This window comes from Teleopsis dalmanni, chromosome 2 (assembly GCF_002237135.1).
Source record: "Teleopsis dalmanni isolate 2A chromosome 2, ASM223713v2, whole genome shotgun sequence".
NCBI lineage: Eukaryota > Metazoa > Arthropoda > Insecta > Diptera > Diopsidae > Teleopsis > Teleopsis dalmanni.
The window spans coordinates 968,996-995,609 of record NC_051847.1 but is presented as its reverse complement, the minus strand read 5'-3'; the positions used below and the strand labels follow the sequence as shown (position 1 = coordinate 995,609).

The 26,614-nt window shown below is 31.3% G+C and overlaps 3 protein-coding genes and 1 non-coding gene across 6 annotated transcripts; 2 read left to right on the top strand and 2 right to left on the bottom strand.

Moving 5' to 3' along the window:
- Nucleotides 1–998: 998 nt before the first annotated feature.
- Nucleotides 999–1,070, bottom strand: Trnae-uuc. The gene has a single exon. It is a non-coding gene; the product is annotated as a tRNA-Glu (tRNA).
- A 6,598-nt stretch (nt 1,071–7,668) lies between these two features.
- LOC119677596 (beta-glucuronidase) lies at nt 7,669–14,525 on the top strand. 3 transcript variants are annotated; one of them, XM_038089003.1, is made up of 11 exons: nt 7,669–7,813; nt 11,539–11,891; nt 11,956–12,122; nt 12,203–12,348; nt 12,416–12,780; nt 12,842–13,014; nt 13,386–13,529; nt 13,583–13,667; nt 13,738–13,914; nt 13,978–14,116; nt 14,177–14,525. In XM_038089003.1, the coding sequence occupies exons 1-11, from the start codon at nt 7,783–7,785 to the stop codon at nt 14,374–14,376; spliced, it is 1,980 nt and encodes a 659-aa protein (XP_037944931.1). In that variant the 5' UTR covers nt 7,669–7,782; the 3' UTR covers nt 14,377–14,525. The 3 variants fall into 3 exon arrangements, with proteins under 3 accessions (XP_037944931.1, XP_037944932.1, XP_037944930.1); XM_038089004.1 differs by having other exon boundaries at nt 7,708–7,723; XM_038089002.1 differs by lacking the exon at nt 7,669–7,813 and adding an exon at nt 7,857–8,469 and having other exon boundaries at nt 11,485–11,891.
- Nucleotides 14,526–16,660: 2,135 nt separating this feature from the next.
- Nucleotides 16,661–19,713, top strand: LOC119677595 (beta-glucuronidase-like). The gene is made up of 11 exons (XM_038089001.1): nt 16,661–17,014; nt 17,073–17,252; nt 17,324–17,490; nt 17,555–17,700; nt 17,943–18,316; nt 18,374–18,546; nt 18,600–18,743; nt 18,796–18,880; nt 18,937–19,113; nt 19,172–19,310; nt 19,369–19,713. Exons 1-11 carry the CDS (start codon nt 16,793–16,795, stop codon nt 19,566–19,568), a joined length of 2,007 nt encoding a protein of 668 aa, XP_037944929.1. The 5' UTR covers nt 16,661–16,792; the 3' UTR covers nt 19,569–19,713.
- On the bottom strand, nt 19,679–20,405 carry LOC119677597 (zinc finger HIT domain-containing protein 3). Its single transcript, XM_038089005.1, has 3 exons — nt 20,232–20,405; nt 20,008–20,165; nt 19,679–19,904 (listed from the first exon to the last, which is right to left on the bottom strand). Exons 1-3 carry the CDS (start codon nt 20,297–20,299, stop codon nt 19,699–19,701), a joined length of 432 nt encoding a protein of 143 aa, XP_037944933.1. The 5' UTR covers nt 20,300–20,405; the 3' UTR covers nt 19,679–19,698.
- Nucleotides 20,406–26,614: the final 6,209 nt, after the last annotated feature.

Sequence of the window (26,614 nt, the reverse complement as noted above, 5' to 3'; positions counted from 1 at the left end):
ATTCAGTGTTGGAGGGCAGTGCTATTACTGTCACAGGCATAACTACTTGTTACGCTTATCGCTGACTATAATACATTAGCGGTTTTTATTTTATCTTTACTTAGATTTGTTCAGAAACATTTGCAATACCTAAAGTACTAATTTATTAAAATTATTCGTCAATACACTTTGGAATAAGTACAGAAAAATTAAAATGTTTTTTATATAAAACTATATAAACAATAAATTTTATTTCTTTTATCACTGGATTGTGTTTATTTACTGAAGTCGTTCAGAATAAAATACTCAACCCCAGTTTTTTTTTTTGAAGTTCTGATCTTTAGTCCGAACTGATAAATACTTAAATCGGTGCATATGAAAATGAAAACAACCGTGTTAAGTTGAAAATAAACTATATTTTAAGATACATTTCTTTGTTCATTAAAATTACAATCGAGAAAATAATTATATGAAATTATAACTTATCACTTATTTTTAAAAATCTTGGGAGATGGCCTGATATCTTTAAAAATTTTGAATGTTTTTCCAAAAATATGGGTAAGAACCTGCTTTTGTTTTAATTAAAAAAATGCAATTTTGCAGAATATACAATTTATATTTATATTAGTATTTTAAAACAGTATTTTGGGGTTTTCATTATTTTTTGACTGACCCTTTTCTCGTAAAAATTTTAAAGAAATCGTAAACAAAATATAGATGCAAAAAAACTTACTATGGCGCCAGTTAAATCAAAAAATAAAAAATGTAGAAACAAAAAGTAATTTAGATTCCCAATAAATGTCAGCAGATACCCGCGTCGTTCAGACAAAGAAAAAATGGATAAATGCCTCTATTCTGAATTTTAATACATCTGAAACCAGTTCGCATAGTCGAAATTGTATAATTTAACATTTGGAAGTTTGTCTAATTAAATCCATGTTTTATGTTAATTAGTGGGAAAAAATAAAAAAAATAAATAAATTTGTACAAATAAATTAAAGTAACACGAAAAAAAGTTCTTCCCATACCGGGAATCGAACCCGGGCCTTCTGGGTGAAAGCCAGATATCCTAGCCACTAGACCATATGGGACATACATCAAGTTTTGTACAATTATTGTTATTTCGTATTGTATTAGATTTGAAATAAATGATCTTTAATTTTAAGATCATTACCAATCATCCAGTAAAAAAATACCCCCTATCATCCCTCATACTTAAATACCATAATACAATATATAACCGAATATTAATTATTACTTTATTTACTTTCCAAAAACAATAAATAAATATATTAGAGACACACGAATACCTTGAAGAAAAGCTCTGCACATTCTAACAAAGTTAACGAATTTCAATTGCACTGAACTGCATAATAAGAATCTAATGTGTGTAATAATGAAATTGATTTTAATGCGAACAGATAAGTTTGCTCTAAAATAAATGTAAAAACATATATATTACAATTAAATATAAAAAGTTAAACATAATTTTTGAGCATTGAGTAAAATTTGCTTTGAAATAAAAAATATACAATTAAAAAAAATTCCGTCTCCCCGACGGGGAATTGAACCCCGGTCTCCCGCGTGACAGGCGGGGATACTAACCACTATACTATCGAGGACGTTGTAGCGAAGTGAACAAAACCACGAAACAACTTACTTACATATTGTGATTTCAAGTATAATTTATTTAAAGCATTATAAGTAATTTTATATAATACTAATATACTATGATTTTAGGGAAGAAAACTTTTACTTGTGTTTTTATATACCAAACAATTAATTGTTAAGTTTTACAATTTTCTAGTACACAAACCGGGCGGCGAAGTGCACTTCTAATTTGGTTTTGTAAACATTCAATTGCCTATCAATTACTTTCAATTGAGGGCCTACATAGTTTGTTGACTCGTTAAGCCATTCAATGGGAATGTTCTCTTATGATAGGCTTCCGCATTAAACAAAAGTGAAATAAACATCTAGTATAGCTCAAATAATTAATAAAGTAGAAACTGAAAGTATTTAGATACATTTAGATATAAAATGTGTTTGTATACCCCCATTAAATGCACATAAACTAAATAGTCATACGCCCTCATAAAAGTACAGAACTACAGAATCGTAGTGCAATACAGCGTATGTGCATCTAGCCTTGCTGGTTAGTTTCCCATTAGCAGAGCGATGTATAAGAAAATTAGCCCTAAAGCGCTTTAATGGATGCGGCTTAAAATTGTTGCTAATCAATGTATCGAAGACGCGTTCTATCTCCGGAATATTTTTTGTTTACAGCTCTAAGAGAATGCACGCCCAATGACTTGACAGAGTGACCTCAATGGTCTTAAATTCTTTGTAAGGTTCTTTGAAGCAACTTCCGCTTTCTGTATTTTCATTCTCTCGTGGATAATTTCAGCGACACTTGCTGTAAAAGTATTTTGTGTAGTAAAAGTGTTTTGTATGTTATTTGTACACTGGCAATTGTTCGGTCTTGTGACCGAAATCGACACTACATAGTTACTAGTATTTGTAGTTCTTGTGTCTTCTTGTAGTTCAGCACGAGACTAAGCTGACCTTAAGTTTTGCCGCTCTTACTGTGCTTTCCCCTACAAATTTTTACTATACAACCAACTAAGCAGTAAACAGAGCAGCCCTTGCTACTGGTTCAACATACCGCAAACACGGCGCGGTATGTTTAGAGGCGGTTCGAGAACAGCGAATCATTGGGAGTTGATGTGGATGTGTAAGAGCTTGTATTTGAATTAATTGACGGAATTGCATTGACTGCAGATAACAGTTTATCGCCGTCTAATGTAGCACACATACTGGGCACTTGCAGACTGCAGACTGCAGACAGCACTGCATTTTAATTGTGTTACTGAAACAAATGCATAAGAAAATATCTGACATGCAGAACAGCAATGTTAGCAAATACAAACACAGACAGACGTACTGACAGAAAAGTATACATAGATCGATGAGTGGATAAAAATAAGAACTGCCACTTAATTTGCATATCGTATATTCGAGCTTCAATTTAGTACGAGTTTATTTTTGTAAGTGTTCGGATAAGGTGGTAATTTCAAACTGAAAAAATCACAAACTTATTATTTCCAATAAAAATACAATTGTCCAATATTTTTTGGAATGCGTCTAAAAATACGTTTAACATGCCGCAAAGTGGAAATTTGGGGTAAGCCGGACCTCTGCCAACTTCATTTGAAACCTCCATTTTAGATTTTGTTCAGTGAAGTCCATTTAATTTTAATTATTTTTCAATTATTTAATTATTCCATTACTTGCGATGGCATATATCGTCAGGAATTGGGTCATCTGCACCCACAGGCACACATGTTGATTAGGCTTCAGTAGGAATACTAATTGAAAACTGTACAATGCAAGTCGATAAATTTAATTCAATTTTTGTTCGTTTTGTTTATGAAGTCGAACTCATTTGGTTTCATTTAAAACTCCCTGCAGTGCAAGAACTTCAATTAGTTGACGAAGTATTGTAGACCGCAGTTGTTGGTAACGTTGCGTTCGTTCTGGCTGCGGCTCACAGTGGTAATTTGAGTTCCAGTTTGCAAATATCTCACCTGTGAAGTTAATAGTGTTCTGATACAATGTGTGAGTTTCAGTGTGACAAAAAAAATTATTAATTATTTTTAATTTAATCACAACATTGTGAAATGCTTAAATAATACAGTAGAAGTAAACTAAAGAGCCCTTAAAATAAGTGGTGTGAAAAATGCTACATTGATTAATTGATTCAGATATTGTCACCTGGAGAGGGTGAATTATATTTCAAAGGAAGAACGTTAATTGATGATGAACGCAAAAGAAAGATCTGTGAGAGATTTCAATATCTTCTTTAAGATGATGTTGTGGAATGTTGGGAGTTTCTGTGGTTTATACTGATAGAATCGCATATACTTCACTGAAAGAATCGAACCGCACTGCAAAAATAGAGCAGTGAGCTATTTATAGAGAACCATTTTATTTTTCTGGTTTAACATTTTGCTTTTGAGGAAGGGTTAAATCCGATTCAGAGTTTATAAAGCTGCTGCGAATATATTTAAAGCTCTCATCAAGGGTAGGTAGAGTGCAGTTAGAAAATTCCATCAATACAATACCAGTTGCTGAAAGTTCAATTACATAAGAGCTGGAAATGGGTTGCAACAAGGAAATAACAGTGTATAATAGCTTTGTCTCTGAAATTTGTTAAGTAAATCCACAAAGGCTTAGACACCAAATTCAAAAAACATATTATATATTCTTCATGTATCTATATAATCGCTAGTCATGGCAGACATACTATATACAAATCTCAATTAATTTTAATGTTATGTGATGTCTTTGCATTATCAACTCAATTTCAACTAAATATCTCTATTGACTGTGCTTTCAACAAATCTTAATTGAATGTAATACGTATAAGATATTCTTCGTTTTCTACTTGTATATCTAAACACTTTACCTCTACATTGAGAACATAAGGCGGTAGTACTGTTTACACACTGAAATCAAGATGGGAGTTATCTCGTCTGACAATTAGTTGATGCAAATTGAAAACGTTATATTCAATGTATTTAATTTGCTGAACTGCAGCTTTGAATGAGATATGACTTACTTAAGCCATAACAAATGGACAAATGCACCATTATTTTAGAACCTGTTAACTGACTAAATGAATATTGAATAATGATATTCCAATATCACTTCTCATGTGATATAGGACAAACACTTGGAGACTAATAAACTCTGGAGAGTACCTACAATGAGTAAATAAGTAAAGTGTCAACTGCAATTATAAAAAGAAACATTTTTTGTTCAAATGTTTAATTTACTTCTATACTCTATAAACAGATAATATATTATATTTGAAATAATAATTCTTGTGATCTAATAGAAAATTGTAATTATTTGCTTTGAGTTACATAGGGAGAACATCTTTCTCAATTCATTTTTACCATTTCTAGTGTTTACTAAAGTATAGATTGTTAAGACGCAAAAATTTTAGATTCCTTTAAATAAGTTCGAAAATATCTTGAAAATATTCCATTTGCTTTTTGTAAGTCTCACTCCAAGTAAATCTAATTAATGACGAAGTTGACACGCAAAAATAACCTAAACGCACTTAACGAAATAAGTCGATTAGTTATGCTAATGCCATGCGAAAAACGTACACCTACCCTCTTCCAAATACTCGTAGATACGTCACAAAAATAATTACCACCCAGTTACTGAATAAAACATGTAGTAGGAACGATTTCATTTAAGATATTAGTGGAATATAAGACAAAGTCCCAAAAAGAGTAAAAGTATATTTTACTTTTAACGAAATCCTTGATTCGATGTAAAAAAAATTGGACACGATATTTAACAATTATTTAACGAGGTCAATTCATCTAAAACAAGAATAGACGACGTCTTTGTAAGCATAACTCTGACTAGACTGCAAAATTAATTCACTATGAAGCAGTGTCTAAAATAAAACAAAAAACTAAAAGAAAAATGAGAATCAAATTAAAATTCATAGCCTCTTATTACTTTCCCTTTACTTTATAAAACGACATTTTTACCTAACACATTAAAGTGCGAAATATGTTGACAATTTTAATATATCTTAATTAATTAATAAATCTCAACTAACAGATATAGTTAATATCGAAGAGATGTAGCTAAAGTATTTGTGCCTATAACTTCCACAACTAAGAAGTATACCCTGCATATATTCCTACATTTTTTTATAATATGGAATAAATATATTATTAATTTATTAATACATATATATTGAATAAGCAGATATCTTAGTAAAGAAGACATCAATAAGTTTATGTTTTTAATTGATTAGATACATTCATTGCTCCATATTCATTTACATATCTAGTTTAAAGCATTCTGAAGCAGTCACTCATAAATGATGTTAAATATACCTACTTAATTTTGACTAGATCAATAAGTAATTTAGCCATATATGTTTTAAGCTGCAAAAATTAAGTTTAGCACTTATAGTTTTTGAAAATAGATATTTAACATTTGGCGGTATGATCAAATGAAAATAATTCCGTTCGGCAACAATCTCAAGTATAGTGAACACAGTATATGAACACAGTTCTTATTAGAAGTAATATAATTATATCAATCTTACATAATCGTTTTACAAACTTATAATTAATCTAAATGAGAAACAAATATCTTATAAAATCAGTCATAACCAGAACTATTATTATTAGACGATTTAGACCTTGTGATATCTACTGTGTTATTTCTAACCTAGATGAAGCCTACTGAACATCTCTTAATACACTGTTTTCAAAACTCCTCCTCATCCTTCACACAAATCTACAGCTGTCAGAGGCCTTTAATTCGAACTTTCCTATCTAAGTGGCACACCAATAATAAATCGATTTGAATCGAAAACTTATTAGTATTTATATTGTCAAGCAGAATGAGCTCTTTGTATTGGCTTAACTTTTTGACTTGACTTTCGGCTTCATAAGAATGTGTTATTCTACTTCATTGTTCTAATTCAATCTAACATTCGGATCCAGTAAATATAGTAAAGATATTCTCCTTCACGAGTTTATAAACTTATTATTACCATAATAACCTGCGACCTTTAGAACAAAGTTTCTGAGTGTTACTTGACTGTATATTAGCAAGCTTTAGACCAATTTCCACTAATGGTCCAAAATTATTACTGCTGCTTAACTATTTGAATCAAAAAAGCAATGGCTAAGACCAACTTTTTCGCTGGTTTTAATTACGCATTGTATTGATAATACACAGAATTAGATGATATGCTACATCAAAAAGATGACATTTAACATAAGATTAGCAAAATTTTAATTGATTTTTTTATTGCACAATTTGAAATAATACCATTATGAGCTGCGTACCATATTTTGATATTTTTGTCAGCAATGAAAGCCACACATAGAATCGAATTGTATATTTGAAAAGCCTTAATTCTTATAGTATTCAATAAGCACTTTAACTTTTAATTTTTGCTTTAACTTATTGGATATTGCTTATTGGTTATAGATCAAGCACTTGAAACTTACTCTATATATAGCAGAATAAGGTTTTCGACGAGAATCAAAGAATAGATTTTATTGATTGATTAATTTCTTTATTGTTTCAATTGCTTTTATACAATTTTTTGTGCAATACTATTATCAATATTAATAATACCTCAGCAACAAATTAATTGGAACACTGTTAACAGTGCATAATGCAATGTTGCATATTTCACCGTTGCTGCTGTTAAGTTGTTGCCTCAGCTTAACATAAATATTAAAATTAAGTTATTTCACATTTGCTAAATTGCTTAAAATATGAATTGAATGGCACAATTCAGCAATGTGAAATAATTTATTTATATTCTAAATTAATGCCTAAATTCTACCTTAACACCAATAATTGAGGAACTTTGCGAGTGTACCTAAGTCATTCACCACACACTGTAGCGTATTTACCGATTCAACTCTGCCTGCTAAATACCTTTCTATGCTTATCAAATATCACAATAGTTTTTGTAATAAAACTTTAAATCATAAAATGCTTACTTGAACACTTCATTCGGTAAAAAAAGCTTCACTTAATCAACACCAAAAAAGCTTTCTTTAGTTAGATAAAAGCAAATGCTTCGTTAAAGAATTTGGATACCTCGAAAAACGAGAAATTCGCACGGCCGACCAGTTCGTGCTGTGCTTTCGAGCCGTTTAGGTGAACGTGTGTGCGTGTGTGCGTACGTAGTCATAAAAGCGAATGTAAAAGGCGGCAGCGTCGGCGTATGCGTTTTCTATTATGGGCTGGGGTTTTCGACGCTTAGTTTCATGTTTGTTTATTATTGAAAAACAAAAATTAAATGCATTTCCCTATTGAAAACTAATCTATTTGATAAGAAGTAAACAATAAAACACAATCAAAATATTTTAATTTTTATTAAATAAATAAAATCTTAATAAAATAGCTGTTTAGTGACTAATAAGCGCAATTAACAACAACAACGCCGTAACTAAGTGATCTCATGACGCTTGTAACTAACAGCAGCGCTGCTTTGCGGTGTTGCGTTAAGAAAAGCTTAGCTACGTTCTGCGTTCAGCAGATTTTTTTTGTCCAATGCAATGCTGAAAACAGCTGATTTGGCTGCTTACGTTATGCTTGGCAAGCTTAAAACTTTTTTTATTTACGTCTCGAATTCTTATAGGAATTTGTGTAAAGAATCTGACGTAATTGAGTTCGTTTCTTTCCCGCAGTTTACACAAGCGAATGTACACTGCAACACGTGTTCTTCAAACGTTTTGTTGTATTTTATTGTTTTCTTGTTTTTGTATGATGCATTTTTATTTTATTTGTATTTTTTGTTTATGAAAATAAATGAAATAAAAATGCAAATTTGCTGTTTTGAATTTCATTTCCGTTTTGTTTCGGTTCGTGATTTATTTGGATGAAAACCATGGAAAATATGAAATCGCCAACGCTAACTGCTTTGTAAGTATTAATGTCAATGTTCATGCTTTGAGATTCTTTTGTTTGCAACTCAACATAATTAAGAAAAATATGTTTATTTATGTTTTTATTTAAAAAACATTTCCGCGCAAATTGATTTTATAATAAAATTTGCGAACAGATAACCTATTTATATCCCTCAAAGTCCCTTTCCAGTTTGTATTTCAAATTACTTTGGGGTAATATATACATGATATATGATATATACAGATACACAAATATGACCTTATTAATTATAATTAATAATGTGTTGGTCACTATTAATATTTATTTTCACTATTATATTATTAGCATCTTAACTTCCTCCATATATCCATAGTTAGTGAGATTAAGTTAAGGAAACCAAGGATTTATCAATTAGGACTACCGATGGTCATGTATTTGCTCAATTCGCTCACTTCTTACAATTCGCTTGCAAAACAGCAATACCAGGCGAATAATAATTTTTGCATATTTCTTCTTGTAATGCCATTGGCTATTTGATAGCACAAAATATCCACTCCAGATGCACTTATAAGTAATCATAAAAAACCTTATCAGTATATACAGGTAAAGAAGACAATGTGCAAGCACCATACTCATCGAAAAGCACTAAGTAATTACACAAGATATGTACAATTTTATAAAATTTCATTTTATGCTTATAGTTAACATTATCGCGTATTGTATTTTGTGTATCTAATATTCCTAATAATATTAAGAATTCACCTGATGAAGGCAAAGGTGAATTTGCCGGAACACGTTTAGAACTACACAAAATACAACGTTAAAATGTTAAAAAAAACCGAATTTAAAATATTTTCGACATAACGACTTAAAAAATTTAAAACAAAATTACATATTATCGTATAGTTTTTTGATAGATTTGAGCGATAGACTGATCAAAACCATCAATTTATGCAGCCGTCATATTCACATTCTAACCGAGGTTAACAAAATTTACCAAAACAAGTGGATATTGCTTCTGTTATTAGTTATGAAAACATTATTTACTATATATTGACATTAAATAAAGGTTAACTCAAATATTTGATTTTGTATTAGTTCCAGATTTCTCAAATTCATACAAATAACAAAAGGCAACATAAATTGCTTTTTGGTCCATATATTTTTAAAAAAAAAGTTTTTGAATAAATTCTCGAGTTGTTACATATCACACATAGATAGCGACTAATATAGACTAATATAGCGCCTTCTCACTCCGTTGTTGGGATCATAAGAATATATATCAAAATCAACACTAAACTTTTTTAATTTGTATATACATTACTACAAATTCTAATTTAACTAATATGGTCAAGATGACTCATCTATCACTCTTACTAATTACTAGCCTTATATTTTACGCTAGAATTGGTTTATTCTAACCAATTTTATTAAGAGTATTGATAAGGCTAAGTTTTTTCACTGAAATCATAAAATAGATTTGTGTGACCAAAATAAAATTAGCAATATTGATTTCGTATATATTAAATAACAAATCTTATCGATCGGAATGCTAAAGAAATATAAAAAAGTTACAAACGCTACTTTTACATACAAATTAACGATAAGATATGAACGATTACCAATGATGCATAGGAATATTTTTTTCAAACCTTGTGTTATATCAATCATACTGACTAAGTGAAAAAACTCGGTTGTTTTGGTTATCCAAGTGCTTTCATTTATATTTCTAAACTGAACATTTGAAAGACTCTCAAATATACGCAGTTGTGATATAAAAAATAAGCAGTTCACACTGTGTGCCCCTTTTTTCACTTAGATCTACCATATATGGATGATTAGTTTTAGTTGTAGCAGAGCTTCTTCTTCTGTCCAAGTGGAGCCGTAAAAATCAGCAGGAAAAGTAAATATAGGAAATTATTTTTGGAAGACCTACTATATGTATAGTAACACACAAAAGATATTTGTTAATACAAAAATGAGATCATAGTTATTACAACGGATAAAGGCAACAAACCAGTCTTATTATACAAAAAACAATATGAAAACTAGGAGCATAATAGATGACAAAAACACCTACAAAAGAATAGGAAGGGATTCCACAAACAAATTAATAACAGAAAATAATTTAATTAACAATTTTGTTTAAACGTAACCGAATAGACAAATTATAAGCAACAAAACTAAATTCTACATCCCCCAAGGCAATTTATTTATATAGTAGATCAAAACCACATAAATCAAACATATCGTTTCGACCAATTGTCTCATCTACATAGGTACCTCGTAAAAACATGTCCAAATACATTGGAAATATATTCAGAAACATTATCTCCGAAAAAGTCAACATTCTCTAGACTTAGAATTGAAATAAGTTCTTCCAGTCCAATAAACTAACTGCATAGGCGAAACCAAGAAGTATAAAACAAACTGATAGCCCTCAAATAATGTGTTCAAGCATTTCCTGCATTGGCACAACAAAACGGAGCTAAGGATCCAGAATAAATGAACTTAAAATGATATCAAATCACCCAGAAAAACTGTAGCACTAACACAACACATGATCAGCACCAAACACACTCTATATGTTCATAACATCCAAAAACATATTATTGTTTATTATGGCTGTGCCCAGAAGAAATACGTTTTTAGGAAGATACTTTTTTGACAGTTTATCAGACTGTTTATCGGTAAAGACGAAAGACCTATTAAATTATATAAATTCGACGGGATGGATTTAGTCTCTACTTTTCTATAAAAAGGATAAAAAATCGCTATTTGAGGTACATGGAAGTTATATAATGGCTTGCCACTGCAATCAACCAACCTTTACTGTAAAGTTCCTAAAAAAAATTCTGTAGATGAATCAAGAACGCCAGCGTAATAGTGTAATAATAATACAATCTTAGATTATCAGAGTTACAGGTTATAGATCAAAATTCAGTTTGGCCAAAATATTTCAACTCACTGTTAACTTACATTACTATCTATATCCCGTATCCGTGCTTGTAACTAAACATTCTTCTGATTTGAAAATCTTTTCTCTCTCAGCAATATCTCTACTCACCATGGGTGCCATTGCATACATAATACACTTTGCAATAGCGCTCGTTATTGTGAATAAGGAAATAAGCCAAACCTCTGGCATGTTGTATCCAAGAGAGTCTGAAACGCGTGAGGTGCGCTCACTAGATGGCATTTGGAATTTTGTAAAGTCGGATGAATCTAATCCTACGCAAGGTGTACGCGAAAAATGGTACAAAGACGATCTGGGGAAGGTTAGGGATACTATACCAATGCCTGTTCCAGCAAGTTATAATGACATAACTACGGAGCATGCTATACGAGATCATGTGGGTACAGTATGGTACGATCGAAAGTTTTTTGTACCACGTTCATGGGAAAAAGATCAACGTGTTTGGCTGCGTTTTGGTAGTGTACATTATGAGGCTTTTGTAGTAAGTGAAAGATAACGTGAAAGATAATGTTGCAAAATCCTAAAGTAATCATTTCTTTATACAGTGGATAAACGGCGAAATGATTATAAAACACGAAATGGGTCATTTACCATTTGAAGCTGAAGTAACTAATGCGCTTAAATATGGTGAAGAGAATCGCATAACAGTTCTATGTGATAACGCACTCATACAGACCACGGTTCCGCAGGGTAAAATTACCGAAGTTGCCAAGTGAGTACCAATTTCATTATATATTTTAATAACCTTCAAATATATGAAACATGTATTTCTTTTAATCCATAAAATTGCAGAGATGGTGGTGTAGCCATTGTACAGACCTACAGTTTTGATTTTTTCAATTATGCAGGCATTCATCGTTCGGTTCATCTATACACAACTCCTAAAACGTTTATAGAAGAAGTCGAAGTAACTACAGATTTAAAAGCAAATAATAATGGTGAGAAACTGATTGAGATAAAAAACTTTTATGGCGTAGGTGTACATTCTCTAATTATTCAATTTAGTGGGATGCATTTATTATAAGGCAAAAACGAATGGTACTACCAGCAATGAAGCTACAGACGAGATGTACTTAAATGTTGTGCTACGTAATAGAGATGGAAATATTGTGGCCAAGGATACAACAAAGTCCGACTTGAAAGGGGTCATAGAAATATCTAAAGTTCATCCTTGGTGGCCCTATTTAATGCATCCAGAACCAGGATATTTATATCAACTGGAAATATTCCTACACACGGCAAACAACACACTGCTTGATGTGTACCGGTTAAAAGTTGGCGTAAGGACATTGAGTTGGAATAACACATCGTTCATGATCAACGGAAGACCAGTTTATTTTCGTGGGTTTGGCCGTCATGAAGATTCAGATGTAAGTAGTTAAATTTTATTACCTGAATTGAGATTTTAGTGATATACATTTTTATACACAGATACGTGGTAAAGGTTTAGATTATGCATTGCTAACACGTGACTTTAATCTAATAAAATGGATTGGTGCAAATTCCTATCGTACCTCACATTATCCATATTCTGAAGAATCAATGCAATTTGCAGATGAACATGGCATTATGATTATTGACGAGTGTCCAAGTGTCGATACGGAGTAAGTTAAAAACTGCAGTGCGATAGCCTTAAAACAGCGGTTATTGCTGTACTTAATTACTCAAACTTCAATTGAATACACGATCACATTTTTTTACTTTTATTCTTTAGTTATCTTTTATTATGTTATAAGGCAGATTTAATATGAACTTAAGGCCTTTAAATTGAGCTTAATTTAAACAAGTAGACTGAAAATCTTGAATAACTACTTCCATTATTAAAACTTCAAATAATACAAATATAAATCATTAAAAATTTAGTGATATCTCCAAAATAAAATAGAATTTATATAAGCATATTGAGCAGATATATCTTTCACAAATGCATCCTGTGTTTGAGTTCGAAACTACAATTGTAATTTTTTTTATTTAGAAACTACAATCAAGCCTTACTAGATAAACATAAGTCGGCAATGGAGCAGCTGATCCATCGTGATCGTAATCATCCCAGCGTAGTGATGTGGTCTATAGCGAATGAGCCCCGAACTGGTCAATTTCATGCAGACTCATATTTCCAGTAAACTCATTTGTCTAAAATTTAAAAATTATTTAAATTCTAATTTTTCACAGATTCGTAGCCAACTATACTAAGTCACTAGACAGCACAAGGCCAGTTACTGCCGCAATTGCCGTTCCACATACTGATGACAAAGCTGTAAGAATCCACTTTCACCAAAGACTAGTTATGTAAAAAATATAGCAACATTTTAACGTATTATTTTTAGGCCAAACACTTAGATATTATAAGCTTCAATCGTTACAATGGCTGGTATAGCAATGCTGGAAAAATCGACATGATCACACAAAGAGTGATAGAGGAAGCCACTGCTTGGAATAAGAAACACAATAAACCGGTTATAATGTCGGAGTACGGAGCGGATACAGTGGAAGGTCTGCATTTGGTAAGCAGAAAATTTTCTATAAAATTATCGCTCGTAATTTTAAAACATTTATTCCTTATAAAGCTTCCATCTTATGTGTGGTCAGAGGACTACCAGACCGAACTGTTTTCAAAACATTTCAAAGCCTTTGATATATTACGCAAACAATCTTGGTTCATTGGTGAATTTATCTGGAACTTTGCTGACTTTAAAACAGCACAAAGTATACACGACAATATATATATATATTATAAATATAAATATAATGCTAATCTCTTCATAGCTGTAACTCGAGTGGGAGGTAACAAAAAGGGTGTATTCACGCGAAGTAGGCAGCCAAAAGCGGCGGCACATTTGGTCCGCAAACGCTACTTTGCCTTGGGTCGGGAAATGGATCAATGTAATTTTCCAGAAGACTTGTTCACATACATCACCGATGCCAGTTCGCCTCGTTCAGGCAAACGTGACGAAACGGATTTATAGAGAAATTGCAATTTCGATTGATACCAAGCAGCTATATTCCGTAATACTATTGAGCATTTGTCTTTTGACTGGTTAATATGTATTTAAGATAGTCTAATTTATATATATACATATATATTTATAAAATAATGTACACTTTAATAAACAAAAATATTTTTATACATAACAGAATTGACTTGTAAATAAGACTCTCTTTAAGAAATTCTTTTAATTTATATACAATATCATGTAATTAATATCTTAATTTCTTTTACGTAATGCAATCTATGGTAAATACCAGTTAATGCCGATTTTTTTAAAGTTTTTATAGAATTAATACAATTTTTGCCATTAATTGTTCTCAGTATGTATTTGTAGGTTATGTACTTTTTTAACGCGGTAAATCCTAACATTAAGCATTACTTTAAGTAACAACAATCACTTTTTATTTACATATAAGTAATGATCTTAATAAAATGCCTTATTGAAACAATGTATCTATTAAAAAAATTGAAGTTTTAATATACAAACGAAATTTAATGCATCTATGTTAATACTCAAATACCTGAAGAGAGAAACCTGAAGATATCAATTCTGACTAAGGTGGCTCATTATACGCACCATCTCTATTCACACCGCAATAATATGCAGTTTATTGTAAAAGATGCACACAATATTAAGTAATGGACTTTGTTCATTCGGGTATGTGTGTGAATATTAGTCGTTTACGTTATGACTACTTTTAGTACACAGATTATAGTCATTATTTATTGTACGCAACTTTATTCATAACCATTTCTCTCTCTGATTTAATTGGAATTATGGAACGATGTATCTATGTATGCATATATAAAACTTAGTGTGTGAGTATAAGTTGCTCCATCCACAAAAAAAGCAAAATAATTGTGTAGTTCGCAAACGAATTTAAAGGAACTAAAAAGTTAATACTTCTGTAATTTGTTTTAGTTTAAAGATTCACTTAACTCTTAAGAAAACTACGACTTTTAGATAGAAATACTAGTAAAAACCTACGTTATAAGATTCAAAATGAATGTATTGAATATGGAGATATTGAACTGAAATACCAAATTAGTTTAGATCAGTAAAAAAGTTAAAGATCGGCAGAGTCTACGTCCAGTTTGTTTACATTAGTAGACAAATTACTGCATTATTGCATATAAATAAAATATACTTTACAACAGTATGTAGCCACGTCATAGCCTTGAGAAAAATGCAGTTTATATGACGTTTTTCAAATATAGTGATTGAATATAGTGATGAACTGATTTTTAAGTCACTCTTCAATATTTCATGAAAAGGCAACAAATTTAATTGCTAAAGAGTTCCATTTTCAGCTTTTTCTTCTTTTTTCTAATCATAACCGCTTCGAGTGAATCAATGCTTTCTCATTTACTGTTCGAAATCGCTATAAACCCGTCGTTTTGCTTCTCCAATCATGTATTTTCATTCCCCCACAAGCCATTATTGTTCGTATTATTCTTTTATTTTTTTCTTAGCACAAACAATTTGAGGCTGACCAGTGCTTCCCTTTCTACTTCTCGAAATCGCTATTAATTCATTATTTTTCTTATCCCATTTCTTATTCCCATTGCTGTTAAGAAGTTGTGTACACGACGTAAATAATTTTAATTTTGATTTGTGATTTTCTCGTTTGGCTCGCTTTGTTCAAATCCTGTTCACACGGCATATTTAATTTAAATCTCTTTTGTTTTTGTAATTCCGTTCGCAAATAATACATAAATATATTATTGTGAAAAACGATTAAAATTGTATATTTTGTAAATAAACAACTCCATAATAATTATTATGGAGTTATATATTGGATTTTATGTGAATTCGGATTGTAATTTAAACTTTATTTTATAATAAAGTAAATGAAACTACCCAGATTGTAATCAAAATTAAAGTTGCTTAATCCTAAGCAATCTTACGATAAGCAAGGCTTAAGCCTAACATTTGAATATGCTATTACTTTGAACTTGTGAAAAACATTGTAAAATAGTTTAATTAAAACAGTCTATACCATATATATATTATAAACAATATTACACGAAAAAGCACTTAAAACGTTCTGATTAGTTGATATGTCATGAACTATGCGCACGGATAAGAGAATAACAACAATGCTTCCATACGAGATAATACAATATGCAATACTGACTGTAACGTACCACTGCATTTAATTGAAATAAGTGGTATACTTTGGCGCCGTGCAATGTCAAAATCAGCTGTGTTTTGTTGTTGAGCTTTAACCAATACAACCAAACTGCCGGCCAACAATTCTCAGCGCAATCAACCAACACATAAACAGAGGAAACCAGCGATGAAAATATAAACAGAGGCCTCAGTCTATCAGTTGCAATTGTTGTTGCGTGAGGTGGTCTATGGCGTTCAGGTTTTGGACAGAAAATTTTGAATGCAACGCAAAATACTTTTGCTTTTGCTATTAAGCGCCTTGAGCGATGCAAAGGACTTTAAGAATGTCTGGAAGGGAAGAACTACGGGTTTACTGTATCCACGCGAATCGGAATCTCGTGAAGTACGGAAATTGGATGGTATTTGGCGTTTCCTAAAATCGAATGTAAACAATCCAAGACAAGGGCAACGTGACGGTTGGTTTAACGATGATTTAGATAAGGTAAATTGTTTTCAATACAAATAGATAAGCAAATAAACTATTTATATGAGCATTGAAGATAAATGACACAATTCCTATGCCGGTGCCAGCGAGCTACAATGACATCACGGTGGAGTCAGAATTACGTGACCATATCGGTACTGTCTGGTATGAGCGAAAGTTTTTCGTTCCGCATTCTTGGGGTTTGGATCAACGGGTGTGGCTGCGGTTTGGGAGTGTACACTATCAGGCAATTGTTGTAAGCTACATTGACGTTATCGATAGGGACTTTAAACACAATTGATACATTTATATATTTCGTCTTCGCAGTGGTTAAATGGCGTAAAAGTTCTCACACATTCTATTGGGCATTTACCGTTTGAAGCCGACATTTCTTTTCATCTAAAATATGGTGCAGAAAATCGTTTGACCGTTCTTTGTGATAATGTTTTGCTGAATACTACAATTCCCCAAGGCAATGTCGTACAAGAACCAAGGTGAAGATTTGATGGGTTATACGTGATCATGAAATAATAATTAGTTAATATGATTTTCAATCAGTGATAATGGAAACGTGGTAACACAAACATACACATTCGACTTCTTCAATTATGCTGGAATACATCGCTCTGTGCATTTATACACCACTCCCAGAATATACATCGAGGACGTGGATATTACAACTGATTTGGACTTAAACAATACTGGTTAGTTTGATATTTTCTTGCTTATATTTAAATAAAACTAGAAAAATAGAACAATTTAAAAATATTGTATGACTAACCACTTTCCTAACTTGGATGCAGTTGTAATAAATTTTTAGACTTTCAACACGAAATATGACGCGAATAAAATAAGTGAGAATCTAGAACGCACGATTTGAAAACTATAGATCCATCTTTCCCATTTAAATCTTATATAACTTTAAATCAACAAAATTTATTATTAGGTTATGTACACTATATTGTAACCACAAATGGTCACGAAACGAATGAACTTTATGACCCTCCGATAAATCCTTTGTATGTACATATGCAGCTGCGAAGCAAAGAAGGAGACATTGTAGCTACAGACAAAGCGAAAGTTAGGTTCAGAGGAACGTTAACAGTAAAAAATGCAAAAACTTGGTGGCCTTACCTTATGCATCCCGAACCAGCCTATTTGTACACTTTGGAAATATATCTGCACGCAGCAGATGACGCATTATTAGACGTATATCGCTTGAATGTTGGCATTAGGACACTAAAATGGAATAGCACTAGCCTACTATTAAATGATAAACCTATTTATTTACGCGGCTTTGGAAAACATGAGGATTCAGACGTAAGCTGGTGGACAGAAAAAACATATTTCATTTAAACTTCTATTGAATGATTTCAGTTGCGTGGCAAAGGCTTGGATTATGTGTTACTCGCTCGTGATTTTAATCTACTAAAATGGATAGGCGCAAACGCGTACCGCACTTCACATTATCCTTATTCCGAAGAGTCTATGCAGTTCGCCGATGAAAATGGCATAATGATAATCGATGAGTGTCCGAGTGTAAACACAAAGTAAGTAGTCAGATTAAGTATTTAATGCTAATTGTTTTTGTTGTTTCCGTTAGCATATTTAATGCCATACTATTGAGAAATCATCAGTCTGCACTGGAACAATTGATACATCGCGATAAAAACCATCCAAGTGTGATCATGTGGTCCGTAGCAAATGAACCACGTTCAGCATTGCCTAAAGCAGACGAATACTTTAAGTAAAATTGAGTTTCTTATGATTTCCTTCATTTTATTAATATTGTTTCTTAGCTATGTCACGACTTATGCAAAGAGTTTAGACAATACCCGGCCTATAACAGCTGCTCTGAATGCTGCAAGTATAAAAGATAAACTGGTGAGTTGATTACGTTGCTATTCTTTATTTTGCTTGAAGTACCTATTTCGCATTAGGGCAAATACTTAGACATCATTTGTTTTAATCGTTACAATGCGTGGTATCAAAATGCAGGACATCTAGATATGATAACAAACTCAGTAGTAGAAGAGGCCACAGGCTGGCACAAGCTACACAATAAACCAGTCATAATGACTGAATATGGCGCCGACACCATAGCAGGTTTCCACTTTGTAAGTTGTTTGACATAGTAAGTAAAAGCTCGTTAGTTTAAATATGTTAACTGTCTAGCTGCCTACATATGTTTGGTCTGAAGACTACCAAGTGGGTTTAATGTCGAAGCACTTTAAGGCTTTTGATGTGATTCGCGAACAAAAGTGGTTCATAGGCGAGTTTGTTTGGAATTTTGCCGATTTTGAAACAGCGCAGAGTAACTTCGAAATTTCATAATATTTAAGATATTGTAATGAGAATTTGTTTCCTTGTAGCCGTAAATCGAGCTGGCGGAAATAAAAAGGGCGTATTCACACGCAATCGACAACCGAAAGCAGTAGCCTATTTGCTTCGTCAGCGAAATTTTATGTTGGCGTTAGAGCTAGACCAATGCCAGGTACCGGCAGATGTTTTCCCCTATGTTATCAATTTAAATGGAATACAGAGCAAACTGAGAGACTACAGCGAGTTATAACTATATTGTTAATAATGCAAAAATTATTAATTTAACTAATGTCGCAAAATGAAATTTGTACCTTTATTGGTGCTTCAATATAAAATCTGAAAAAACTACTATATTTATCACACAAGCTCCTCAAATAAAGTTAACTATGTAACAATTTCGCTTCTTTTACTTCCTCCTCAGTCATTGGGTCGACAACTTTCAAACAGGTATCCGCGAACTCCAGAAAAAGTGGCTCATGCATAGCCGCAGTCATGGCATTGTTGACATTGCGCGCTACGTCAATTTCTCGTAGCAAATTACGTAAATGTGAATTTTGGAGTAAACTCCGCAGTTCCGATGAATATTCTGTTTCAACACAAAGAAAAGGCTATTTAGTTTAAAAGTGAAACGGTGGCGATACAGTGTTTATATCTGCAACCGCCTCAGAATCTATGACGTTGATACTTACTTAAATTTTCAAGTAACGCTTTTGGTACTGTATCATTAGTAGGAAAAGCCTCATGACAGGTCTGTTCCTCACCTTCCAATTCCTCGGCTTTAGTATCTTCCAACTGCTTCTGTTCACAATTTTTTTCCTTGTGTTCTTTAAAGCATTTGAGGGAGCAGCTGCAAAAATTAAGTTTGTATGAATTTCTTGAAGATTTTAGCTTTATACATATTTTGCATACTTACTACGGCTCCAAACATTTTGGGCATCTATACTTTCTAGTCAAATCTTGGCAATTTGTGCAGGCACTCATTTTTGTTTACAAAATTTGTTTGCGCTTTAATTTTGTGCACATGTGTCTGTTGTCAATTTTACGCGTTGCCAACGCTAATAAATCTCAGAACAAACTGCTGATGATTAGATGACGCAATATTTTCACTTTTGGCAAGCAAAATTTGAATTAATTATTTTTAATTATTAATTTTTATTTAATAATAATATTTAAACAATAATTTTTAAATAATGAAAATACTAATTGAACTAAGCCCACGACATAATTTCATTAAGTCAAAATTTAGAAACTACGTTCACATTTACAAGTCGTGACATACAAAGAAATATTAAATCAACTGCAAATAACAGTTACACAATTTTATAAAAACAATGCTAATAAACGATATAACTTTTTTTACACCTGACAAGTTATAATATGTATTTTCCATGCTAAATACGGTTTTAAATTGTGGAGGATCTGATATATCAATAATGTGTTCTATGTATTTATTTATATTAAATCTATATTATTTTACTTTCTTTTGTTAGTAGTCTTTTTATTATTAGCTATATTTTAACAAACAATAGCTGCGTTTTAGAAACATGATCCGCTCAATTTTACATGCAAAACAAAAACAATGGGGTGAACCAGCAATTGATCTGATTCACTTTCTGGTTCAATATGGAATGTATGTAACAGATAAAAGTGGAACGTATTTTAATGCAAACGAGGTTGGCAATGCGATGCAACGTTGAAGTAAAATTATAAACAAATAAATCTACATTTATATTTATTTATTTATTTTATGTACTTATTTATTTAATATGTCATTATTATTTATTTCTTTATTTAAAGTAATGTTTTAATTATTACTATTACCATAAATTAAAATTATTAAAATTAATTAAAATTATTACTTTATTTATTTACGTTTTATTATTATTGAAAAAGTGTTGTTTGATAATTTATTAAAATCAATTAATTTGAAATGAATATATAAACATTAAGTTGAATACATTTTTTTAATTTAAACAGAACAATACATAAGGAAGCAGGCTCTCCAACATACACGTTTATAAAAAAAACCATTTTCATCGCAAACTGCCTGCAAGATTAAGCCATAAGCTGCGTTTCAGCAAACATGATCCGCTCAATGATCTGAATCATCTTTGCTGAAACGATACGGATCACGTTTGAAAATAATTGGCAACGCATGAAATATGCCAGTTGGGTTTGTGTACAAAATTTTTTGATTTATGTAAATAATTTTGGCGCTAAAAAAATAAGTGAGAAAATTTTGAATACAAAAAATCTAAAATTTGGAAAATAAATAAAATCTGTTGAAATGTCTGAAGTACGAAATTTAAGTTTTTATTTAGTATTTACTTAAAAACTTAAATTTAATTCTATAGTAAATAAATGGAAATTGCAGATTTTATTAGAATTATCGAGCAAAAGTGACTCCTCCATTTTCTTTTTAAACACTAGTCCAAGTGTATTAAGCTCAAGGGATGAAGTGCATCAGCATGGATATAGTGGAAATTTTATGGAAACGATCAATAATTGTTCCGTTAAAGATTATTTGATTGGTATTTGCGCATAAAAAATACAATTGCTATATATTAATTATGTTTCATATTTAAATAGATTTGTTAATAAAATCCAATTAGCAAATACAAAATAAACGTGGTGGTCACAATTGGACGAGAGCAATGAAGGAAATTTACATATTTTTGTGGTATATGGCAAATATTAATACTTTTCGCGAATTTGGTATTTGTTTTGGCATATTAAAAGCTTCTGTATGGAGAATAATTGAAAGAACTAGTGTTTAGCTTATATCAATTGCAAAATTTCCGTTCGTGATTGACAGCACACATGTTAAAATAAATGCACCTCACCATAGCAATTAGGCTTATTTCAAAAGGAAGCATGAATATAGTTTAAACTTGCAAGCAGTTTGCAATGGTTTTTTTTATAAACGTGTATGTTGGAGAGCCTGTTTCCTTATGTATTGTTCTGTTTTAATTAAATAAATGTATTCAACTAAATGTTTATATATTCATTTCAAATTAATTGATTTTAATAAATTATCAAACAACACTTTTTCAATAATATTAAAACGTAAATAAATAAAGTAATAATTTTAATTTTAGTAATAATTAAAACATTACTTCAAACAAAGAAATAAATAATAATGACATATTAAATAAATAAGTACATAAAATAAATAATAAATAAATAAAATCAATAATAAATAAATATAAATGTAGATTTGTTTATAATTTTACTACACCGTTGCATCGCATTGCCAACCTCATTTGCATTAAAATACGTTCCACTTTTATCTTTTACATACATTCCACATTGAACCAGAAAGTGAACCAGATCAATTGCTGGTTCACCCCATTGTTTTTGTTTTGCATGTAAAATTGAGCGGATCATGTTTGCTGAAACGCAGCTATAGTCATGCTTCCTTTTGAAATAAGCCTATTTGCTATGGTGCGGTGCATTTATTTTTACATGTGTACTGTCTATGCAACCAATTACGAACGGGAATTTTTTCGAAGCTTCCACTTTGGCATTATTAGCATACTAGCATACTGGTTCAATGTGGAATATATGTACAAAGTGGAACGTATTTTATGCAAAATGTCGTTGGCAATGCGATTTTAATATATGATACGCGTAGTAAAATATTTAAACAAAACAATAAGTGAAAACATGGAGGTTGGCGGAAAAAAGTATCACTTTATTTTTATTTTTAGAATTAATAATTATTATGCAAATTTGAATTTTAAAATTCCCCTGAGCTTAATATACTTGAACCAACTTTTAGAAAGAGAGTGGAAGGGTTAGTTTTAGTGTCTCTCGATGATTCTATTAAAATCTGCAATTTTCATGTATTTAGTATAGAATTTAAGTTAAGTTTTAAAAGTTGTATTTAAAAATTTAACAGAAATTATATAATTTAAACTTTTTTTAATTTTATATTTAAAATTTTTCCAATTCGTTTAGCGCCAAACTTATTCAGTTACTGATCCATGTAATCTAAGTTATTGTTTCTGAAACTCGGAGGACCATTGATATACTGATATGATATTCATTGAAAACTAGTTCATTGAAAACTTGAAAATTAGATTTTGTTCGCAAAAAATCTAGGGGGCGAGCGCCCCTCCGCTCCCCTATATGTGTACGCCAATGAATACGGCTATTATAAAGTTCATTTAATTGTGTATTTATATTTATAATTGTGTATTTGATAATTGCCTCAACACGTATCTGCTAAACATAACCAAAACTCAGGTAAGTAAACTAACTGGATCTGTCAGATAGCAGCAACTATAGCTTTTTGTTTAGAAAATGTAGAAATTCTCTTCGCGTGTGTGTGTTATGAAACCATACATTAACTTATCGATTATGACAAATACACGAAATTTCTAACGATTGGAGCTCGTCGTAGGCTCGTGGTTTACTTTGCGAGTTCCATTTATGACGACATAGTTTATACTAAAGTTTTACTCTGGTACTTGGAATGTATTATGGACTAAATAGCTAAAAACTGCTTTTTAAAGAGATTTCAGTAGCAATAAAAGTATTTAAATTGGTTTCTAATACATTTTAAATGAAAAAAGTTTAATAAGATTGAGTGTTCGTGTTGGGATTTGCATGTAAAACTGTTACTTTTCGGATCGAATTAAAAAAATAATTAAAATTTTTATGGAATTTAAAATTCAATATTTGAGCACAATTAAAATTGTTTATTATTGTATTTTGTTTTTTTTTTTGATATTTGTAACAATTTTTAATCACGAAACCTTTCCATCAAACCCGAATGAAATGGGAACAAGCAAACACCGAAAAGGAGTTCTCTTTGAGGCAGGATTTTTATTGTTGTTAGCAAACAAGAAAAAAGAAAACAACAAATCCGGATCTGAATGTAAAATAAAGAAATTAACGATTTTTATCAAAAAACTCACGTGCAAATGCAACTCGTTTCTATGAAATCGGTAAGTTTCAGATAGAAGTTGATGGGAAACGAGAGCTCATTAACAGTCTATTTTCAATGGAAGAACATCTCAGTGCTTTTTATCAATTTATATTTAGATTAGCATTCTGTATGAATGAAGCTGATTTTTATTCCTTTCTAAAGGATAATCTTAGAGCTACTTTAATTCAGATTACATGCAAATCAAGACAAAATCACAATTATGAAATATGAAATGCAGAATTGGAAATTTTCGAAAAACGAATATGTACGTTTATCAACTCTAAGACATCGATTTAATTTGAATTTCTAAGCCCTATATCATTTTTTATAAAAGTAAGAAAGTTATATTTTATTCGATGTATTCTGCAGCATCAGACCCAATAGGGTTTTTGCGCAGGGTTTTTGTTTTCGAAGTCAATTGTATATTAACAAGAAAAATTATTATTAAATTTCTTTATAATTGTTTTGTTATATGTTTATTTTATATATTAGAATATAATCGTAATATATAAGAGTATACTTCACAGGATCATTTTTGTAGTCAGTCTTCTTTTACTTTAAATGCAAAGTAATCGGATTATGTCAGTCACATTCATGGCGTCGTTAACATAATTGAGAAATCGTCTTCTAATTCATAGTTAATACAATTTAAATTTTGAATGCATATTGTGGAATTAGTTAGGAGGGATAGATGGAAATAGATATCTAACAAGAGCACGAAACAGGGAACCCTTTCCACGAATAAATAATACCTCGTTAGTTTATTTTCCATTTAATTTTTTTGCCAATTCCCTTGAATGAGTGCTCTTTTAATTTCGACATATTTCTTATATAAATAACAAAAATTCTGACATATTTTATTCTAATTAATACTTTGAATAATAATAATAAATATCTATTCATCAAAACCATTAAAATAAATAATATATTTTCCTGGTCCTGGCTGTAAATCGTAGAATTTATGTCAAAGAATATATGTTTTTTTCAGGGGCAGTCTATTTGACTGCACATTTTTGAACACCAATCTCTGTTAACTGCTTCCTTCGTTACTTGGTAAATATTTTCAATATTTTGACGTTCAAGCATTTTCCTTTATTAAATATCATGGTCTTTTGATAAGCTTTGATCTCCGTTTGATCCTTTGAAAGTAATAGATTGTCTTTCACCGATTTATTTGCTGATATAATGTCAACTAGCCCGCTTTATCTTATACGTTTATACTTGCACTAACATTGTGTATTTTACTGAATTTCGCTTGCCAAACACACACTTTCCTTACTAATAGCAACGACGAGTCTCGTGCTCAAAGTGAGGTATCTATTTCTGCCCATTTCCACGCTACTAGGTATTCAAATATATTAAAAAAAATGGGAAAAAATAAAAGAATTTATAAAGAGCGTTACTGCACTGTTTCTACAAATTTCAGTGGAGCTCATCGACATAATTAATTATATTGATGTATTGAAGTTCTTTCTCTTACTGGATGTGTCCTACACATCCTCATAGTTTGGTACCATTTCTCCTTCTAATATATTCGATATATCTATGGTGGACGATGAAATTGAGTTCGAGGAGCCGAACAGCAACTACATGTCAATCATGTAGTTTCATGTAGTCATGTAGTTCTTCTCTTTGGTTTAGGGGTTAAAATATTTCCGAGCTAAAGCATGCCTGTATTAGAAATCGCCTAAAAACCATTTTCCGCCATCCTGTATTGTTCTGATGTATAATTTTTGACAAGTAGGTTTTCACTTGCGACATCTTACCAGATGTGACGTCTAAAAACGCGTGACCCATGTTTCGGTAAGTTTTGCTGCTTTGGTCATTAGTTTGACTTCGTAAGGGAATGTCGTGATCGCTGTGGTTGACACTCAAAGGCACCCGAGTAAAATGTTGGCATTCAGGCTTTCACTTAATGTGGAGCTGCATATATCTACCGGATGCTGTCACATAAAGAATAGCAAATATTTAGGTAGGGTTCGTTCCTCAATAGGGAAGAAATTATATCCAAACATAAAATTTTAATAGGACTGACGGCATTCCTTTTCGGGCGTAAGGCGCATTCTGGATACATCTTGATACATGTTTGAAACACTGTATTGTTAAGCCATCGTTTAGACGTTTACACATTTAGAAGAAAACAGGATGTGAGTTGAATTATAAGAGTAAAAAACTTACGGCTACTGAAATGAAAGCGACGATTTGCTTTACAGGGTGTATAACAATACCGACTAAAAGATTGTACGAGTAATTTCTCAAAATCTAAGAAAAGTCATCTTGAATTTGAACTGTTAAGAAAAATTTGTTAACAATTCATTCAATTATAAAACTTTGTGTAGTTTCGATATCTGAAGGACGAGATT

Coding starts and splice junctions, on each gene's coding strand:
- LOC119677596 (XM_038089002.1), top strand. CDS start 11,502: ATGGGTGCCATTGCATACATAATACACTTTGCAATAGCGCTCGTTATT. Junction 11,892..11,955: donor TACATTATGAGGCTTTTGTA/GTAAGTGAAAGA, acceptor TTCTTTATACAG/TGGATAAACGGCGAAATGAT. Junction 14,117..14,176: donor TGACTTTAAAACAGCACAAA/GTATACACGACA, acceptor ATCTCTTCATAG/CTGTAACTCGAGTGGGAGGT.
- LOC119677595 (XM_038089001.1), top strand. CDS start 16,793: ATGCAACGCAAAATACTTTTGCTTTTGCTATTAAGCGCCTTGAGCGAT. Junction 17,491..17,554: donor AATGTCGTACAAGAACCAAG/GTGAAGATTTGA, acceptor ATTTTCAATCAG/TGATAATGGAAACGTGGTAA. Junction 18,881..18,936: donor CAAGTATAAAAGATAAACTG/GTGAGTTGATTA, acceptor ATTTCGCATTAG/GGCAAATACTTAGACATCAT.
- LOC119677597 (XM_038089005.1), bottom strand. CDS start 20,299: ATGAGTGCCTGCACAAATTGCCAAGATTTGACTAGAAAGTATAGATGC. Junction 20,166..20,231: donor CCAAAATGTTTGGAGCCGTA/GTAAGTATGCAA, acceptor TAATTTTTGCAG/CTGCTCCCTCAAATGCTTTA. Junction 19,905..20,007: donor AGCGTTACTTGAAAATTTAA/GTAAGTATCAAC, acceptor GTGTTGAAACAG/AATATTCATCGGAACTGCGG.